The sequence below is a fragment of the Lissotriton vulgaris genome, chromosome 2_1 (assembly GCF_964263255.1).
Source record: "Lissotriton vulgaris chromosome 2_1, aLisVul1.2, whole genome shotgun sequence".
Classification (NCBI taxonomy): Eukaryota; Metazoa; Chordata; class Amphibia; order Caudata; family Salamandridae; genus Lissotriton; species Lissotriton vulgaris.
In genome coordinates this window covers 1479053205-1479059736 of record NC_141687.1, presented here as the reverse complement: position 1 = coordinate 1479059736, position 6532 = coordinate 1479053205, and the positions used below count along the sequence as shown (strand labels likewise).

Below are 6532 nucleotides of genomic sequence, written 5' to 3'. Positions count from 1 at the left end.
GAGCCTTCCTCAAAAAAACTCACCCAGCTGGTTTTGTAAATAATGTAGTCTCGCAAAAAGCTGCCTATTAGAGGCCAGAAGGAAGGGTAGTCAGGCTGAATTAATTTCTGCTAGGAAGTGTTATAATAACATTCTGACTAAAGCTATAAGGAGCTGGGAGGCAGAACAGTGGACAGAGCTCACAAACACACTTGAGATTAAGAACACAAAGGCTTTCTGGAATCTAATGGCAACTGGCACACAGGAAATTGACAATCATGTAGAGATAGTAGTGCAGCCGGAAAAGTAGGTAGCACACTTCAGGGCACTTTATAGTGAATGGGGTCAAGAAATGCACCAGGATGAGAATGAGAGGGTGGACATTTTATTGGAGCAAGTACATTTTGTAACTATTGAAGGGGGAGGGGACACTGCAAAGAGGGATCCCTCATATTTCACTCTGATGGAAACAGAGAAGGCACTTAAACACATGAAGAAAGAAAAGGCCCTTGGGCTAGGAGGTATTCCGGGTGAATAATTCCTGTCACATCCTGGAGTATGGGTCCCTTATCTTAATCTTTGAGCAATGCTATTATGAGAGGGAATATATTCCATCTACCTAGCTTGGTGCTGCCATAATCCCAAATTTTAAAAAAGGAAATAGAGACTTGCCATCCAACTACAGACCCATAAGCATATTAGATAATAACCCACATTTTTTTTCTCAGGCAAGTCCTGGTAAGGCTACAAATGTGAGTCTCGGATAAACATATCTTGTAGGACACACAGACTGGCTTTAGGAAAAAGGTTAGCACCCTTGGCCCAGTCTTCCGCTTTATGGTACTGTGCTGGAAGCACGTGACCTTGAAGAGAGACCGTTTATATGTTGCATTTATTGACCCGAGGTCGAACTTTGACCTGGTTCCAAAAGATAACTTATGCAAGGTTCTGAAGGCATATGGGATACCTGGTGATCTTCTCTGGATCTTAAGAGTCCTTCATACCAATACTTATGCAAGGGTGAGGGGGAACTTGGGTGGTGATTTAACTGAGAGGATCCCCATCAGACGGGGAGTAAAGCAGAGATGCATACTCTTCTCATCTTTTTTTAGTCTATATATTTACGGGGCAGTCAAATGGCTATCTGGATGGATGCATGATGCACCCAAGATAGCAGAAGCACCTGTTGCGATCCAAATGTTCCCGGACGACACTCTGCTTATTTCCAGAAGTCCAATGGACCTTTAGTCAGAACTGGATTCCTTTGCTGACTTCTGCAAAAAGAGGGGCCTTGAAATAAATCCAACAAAAACAAAATTTATGGGTATAAACATACACCAATCCTTCAGAGCAGGGATGATGATCGAAGGCTCCCCGATAGAACAGGTCAACTACTTTGACTACTTAGGAATAAGACTGTTAGAAACTATGACCTTGGGACACCAAATCGAGAAGAGCAAACTAGCTCTTAATCAGAGAGAACAGCAGAGTGGGAGGAAATATAAGGCTATAGCAGGTGGAGCGGTATCCCCGGCCAGGCAGATAAATAGAGCTAAGTCGGTGGCGGTGGCAGCATCCACCTCTGGGGCAGAGGTATGGGGTACACTGATGCAACTCCTGTTACAACTGTAGAGAACCCATTTAATAGGGTCTGCTGAATTTACCATCAGGCACACGCCTTGTTCCCCTGAGGCTGGATCTAGCTCTAAAAATCCCATCCACATGGTGTCTGTTTTCGAGCCACTGCTGTATTGGGTGCAGATATGGACAACTTTGGAGTTGACTCCCTATAGGGCAGTGGTCCCCAAACTTTTTTAGGCTGGGGCCACATCAACTTTACTTTCTGTGATGAAGGGCCGGGGTCAGTCTTATAACAGGAAATGATATGGGCCAAAAAGTGACAACCAATTTCATTGTGGAGATTACAATGACATTTTTTGCAGCTGCCCTTCGCTTGGCCTTGGCGCCACCTGTTGCAAAAAGTAAAAGTAATAATAGAAAGTCTTCTCGAGTTTATTTTAACTACCACAGATACTCCTTGATATAGATCGGATTCGCGAATAAAGCCACAAGCTGATGATAATTTGTGTGGCAAACAGTGAAATAACATTAATACAGAATAATTGTAATAAGCAGGCTGACTTTAGGGTGGTCCTGGAAGCATGCATGCCCTTCAAGAATGGCAGATAAAAAAACACAAGCAGCCCATCAGCAGATGACATGCTGCAGTCTCATTTTGTATGTGACATCACTGTTCAAGAAACATGTTGCCTATAAAAGAGCAATACTATACTGACATTTTTTCAAATTCATAGTTACTGAAATCAGCAGGCTTACCATATCAGTGTGAGCTGTGGGCTTGCTTCTGACTGGTGAGGAGATTGATGTCAGGTTCCATTCCATTTACAGCCAGCCTCAGAGACTGATGCAGGTGTTCATCTGAGAGTCTTGATCTTGTCGGATTTTTTATCAGCTTCATGCGTGAAAAAGTTTGCTCACAGATATATGTGCTCCCAAAAACTGTGGACATCTTCATAGCGTGCTTTCTGATGTTGGGGTAGGTCTTGTTTGGGAGGGAAGCATAGTACTCTATTAGACAGTTGGGATTGAATGTGTCTTTCAGCACATCACAGGTCTGCAACTCAGCCAGTTCAAATTGAAGAGAAGGCAGGGTGTCATTAATGTCGGCAGTAAAAGGGTTCTGGAATATGCGAATTTCTTTAACATGGGCATGAAGCTCACGGAACCGCATACTGAACTCCGCTCTCAGCATTTCCAGTGCGTCCTTGCACTTCTTGGTTGGAAACGGGACCGCTGGCTCCTCAGCTGAGAGGCTCTGAGTAGAAGGGAGATGGGTGAAGTCTTGTTTTTGCACTTGCCCAACAAGCAGCGCCATTTTAACCTCAATCGCTTTGATGTGGGAATACATGTCACTGATTAATTTTCCCTTGCCTTGCAGCTGTAAATTGAGGCCGTTTAAAATCTCTGTGACATCTGTTAAAAAGGCAAGGTCCCATTTCCATTCTATGTCGGTTAGCTCTGGGACAGTTTTTCCCTTTGTCAGGAGAAAGGTGTTGATTTTGGGTAGCAGCTCGTAGAAGCGCTTCAAAACTCCACCCCGGCTTAACCATCTGACTTCCGCGTGGTAAAGCACGTCTCCATAGGCAAAGTCCAGTTCGGATAGAAAAGCTTGGAACTGCCTGTTTTTTAGTCCATTTGCTCTCATAAAGTTTATGCAAGACACAACCACCTTCATGACAGATTCCCACTTCAGAACTTTGCAGCACAGTGCTTGCTGGTGAATCAGGCAGTGGACTTGTAGTGGGGGGGTGAGTCCTCGTTCCTCCATTTCTCTTTTTATGGCCCCACTAGCCCTCGCGACGCACCAACCATACTTGGAGCACCGTCTGTTGTGATGCTAGCCAGCTTAGCCCAGTCCAAATCCAACTCTTCCATCGTTTGGCGTACTTTACCAAAAATATCCTCTCCTGTCGTAGTACCCGTGAGACTTTGTAGAGCTGCCAGCTCCTCGAACACTTCAAAATTTGAACTAACTGCCCGAATAAAAATCAGCAGTTGTGCTGCGTCCTGCACGTCATTGCTCTCATCCATTGCCAATGCAAACCACTCAAAATCTTTAGCTTTGTCTTTCAGCTGGACATGTACATTATGCCCCATTTCTTCAATTCGCCTGGTAATTGTAGATGCGGACAGACTCACTGCGTTCAGGGCATCTTTCTTGTCCGGACACACCTATTCCGCGACAGCATTCAAGCACTTCTTAATAAACTCCCCATCACTGAACGACTTTCCACAGCTTGCAATCAGTTTAGCTACCTTGAACTGGCCCGAACGGATGACAGGTTCACCTGTGTTTGGCGTAGCATTGTACTCTGCTGGGCGGCAAATCCTTTTTGTAGCTTAGCCACCTTGTCTCTCCTCACTTGGCCCAGCAAGCTAGCATACAGCCCTCCATGGGGGGTTTCATAGTGTCGGCGGATATTAAATTCTTTAAACACCGTCACATTCTCTTCGCAGATTAAACAAACTGCCTTTTCCTTGCACTGGACAAAAAAATAGTCATCTGTCCACTGCTGTTTAAAAACTCTGCACTCTGAATATACTTTCCGTTTCCCCAACAGTTTCGACATTTTGTTGTCTGTCTTTCTTCCGTTCTTTCTCGGGCTGGTAGGGGAAATAAGGGAGACCTGATTCAAATGGGCACACAGTTCTTATGTGGGCTTCTTTGGGATAGACTTGTGTCAAGTGATCACAAACTTACTCTTTCTAATCTAAATGGAAAGACCTCTCCACACTATCGCCTCACACCTGTCTGGCATGGATACAATTCACCACAGGCAGACAACTCCATGACCGCAATCAACTCGAGCAAAAAAGATAGCCTTTTGTCCAAGCTAGTATATTCAGAATACACATCTATGGTATCTGACAACACCTTCCCCTCTCCCACATCCCCCTTCCTCCTTTCAGAGTCAGACAATCGCAATTGTGGTAAACATAGTAAGTAAATGCAGGGAAATACAGTAATTTTATTTTTAAAACACTATCTCACAATACTACATTTATTGCAGTATTATCCTTCTGTGTTTGGTACTTTTCTCTTGTAACACACTGACCATTTGCTACCTCTTGTTCACTTTCGATACTTGCACAAATGCCACCACTGCCCAAGTAACGTTTGTTCTTGTGTCCTCCATTTATTGCAGTATTATAACTCTACTTGTACTTTGTACCCAGCATTCTGTTTCCTCAATTCAAGTATGTGAATTATGGCAAAAGCCAAAACGATTGGCTATCTCAAGTATATTTTCCTCACTTATTTAAATGAATGACTTCAAAGAGCATTTCAGAAAATAAAGACTATTTCAGGCTTCATTTCGCATTTGAACATTTTCTGTGTGCCAAGAAAGCATTTTCAGGAAGGATACCCCTAACGGTCTGCTTTGTACACTGTTTGAGAAACACACTCAGATATAGCGCAGACAACAATTTAAGCAGGCTCTGAAAACGATGTATCCCTCTCGCTGGCTACAACCCTGAAATATACCAGAAAATGTATACTTGCAAGGCGGACCTTAGACAGGGCAGACTACAATTTGATTCTAAAAAGGCAGCCCGCTCTCATGAGAAAGACAGGACTCCTGATCCTACCATGGCAACAGACTCACTTGCAGAGCCTAACACTGGTAAGGGGGTGAAGACACTCCTTTTATTTAAAACAAAAGATTATTCAGTGAAGACACTTACAAATCGATGCAAGAGAGTTTGGCCATGATCGATGAGAAGGTCAATGAGGAGATCGATGCTCTTAAGCTGCGCTTCGACTCTGCTTAAGGAAAAGCTGGAAGGACATGATGAATGGCTATCGGCAACTGAGTACCAGATTTCCGACACTGAAGACACTTTACAAAACATTTTAGGCCGGGCTAAGATCTTGAAAACCCGGCCTATGCAGATTAGCAACACCACTATATCACATTAAATATTAAAACTTCCGATCAGAAAATGGCGTCTTCCCCATGTAGTGGTAGGTAATGGGTAAAGGCCGCGCTACATAAAATAAAGGAACATCAATAAAACAAGTCTCCACCATGGACCCCCACCCCCCCAGCTAATCACATCTCAGCTCTGGGTAAACTAGGGTAACACTCACCGGCTCACAAGGCCCACAAGGCTCCCGCGCCGCTGGTCTCCAAGCCTGTCCCCGACACCGGACTCTTCGCGCGCACCCTCCCCCACGCACAGATACACGTGACGTAAGACGCGCGCGTACGCCAGTCAAGTGCAGGCATCTGCGCTTTCGATCTGCGCATGTGTCCCGATGAAAAATCATTTATAGAGCGTAGGAATAAAATGTTTACATGAATAAACCTGTGAATCTGGACGCACCAGGAGGGCCACTTGATTTAATTAGGCGGGCCGGATTTGGCCCGCGGGCCGTAGTTTGGGGACCCCTGCTATAGGGACTCCTTGGTAGATTTAATATCCTGTGATAAACAAATTCATACCTCATGCTTGAAAAATGTTAAGAAGCAGTGTGAACTAATGAAAATGAGAGAATTATGGAATTCGCCAAATGACATGCAAAGGATCTCAATCAAAAATTGGAAAAGCACCCTCTGAAAATGCTATGCTTCAGATTTGGTCTGACCATATAGATGGGAGCCTGACTAGACAGTTTCTGAATAACAAATGTTCACCTAAGTTTTAGGCTTACATGCACAGAATCTATCATCCACAAGCAAAATGTATGTATGTACAGTTTAGATTTGGGACGTTATCCCTAAGATTATTATCATCTAAGTGGAACAAATCAGGCTATTTCCCATAACACTGTCCATTTTGTCCACAGGAAAAAGAATCCGTAGAGCATTTTCTCCTGTTTTGCCCCAGCTACTCACTCCTGCATAAGAAATGGATAATTGCAGTTTGTAGGCTGGAGGGGATAAGGCACCACTAGGAGGCTTTAAGATTTTTAAAGAGTGATCCATAGGAATTGATAGTCTTCGCAGTGGCAGGTTTTCTACAGTTG

General features: G+C 44.0%; 1 protein-coding gene across 1 annotated transcript; it reads right to left on the bottom strand.

The window, feature by feature from the left end:
• Positions 1 to 1774: 1774 nt before the first annotated feature.
• On the bottom strand, positions 1775 to 5510 carry LOC147732795 (general transcription factor II-I repeat domain-containing protein 2B-like). Its single transcript, XM_086958863.1, has 2 exons — positions 5409 to 5510; positions 1775 to 5018 (listed from the first exon to the last, which is right to left on the bottom strand). The coding sequence occupies exon 2, from the start codon at positions 3326 to 3328 to the stop codon at positions 2321 to 2323; it is 1008 nt and encodes a 335-aa protein (XP_086814989.1). The 5' UTR covers positions 3329 to 5018; positions 5409 to 5510; the 3' UTR covers positions 1775 to 2320.
• Between the last annotated feature and the right edge of the window lie 1022 nt (positions 5511 to 6532).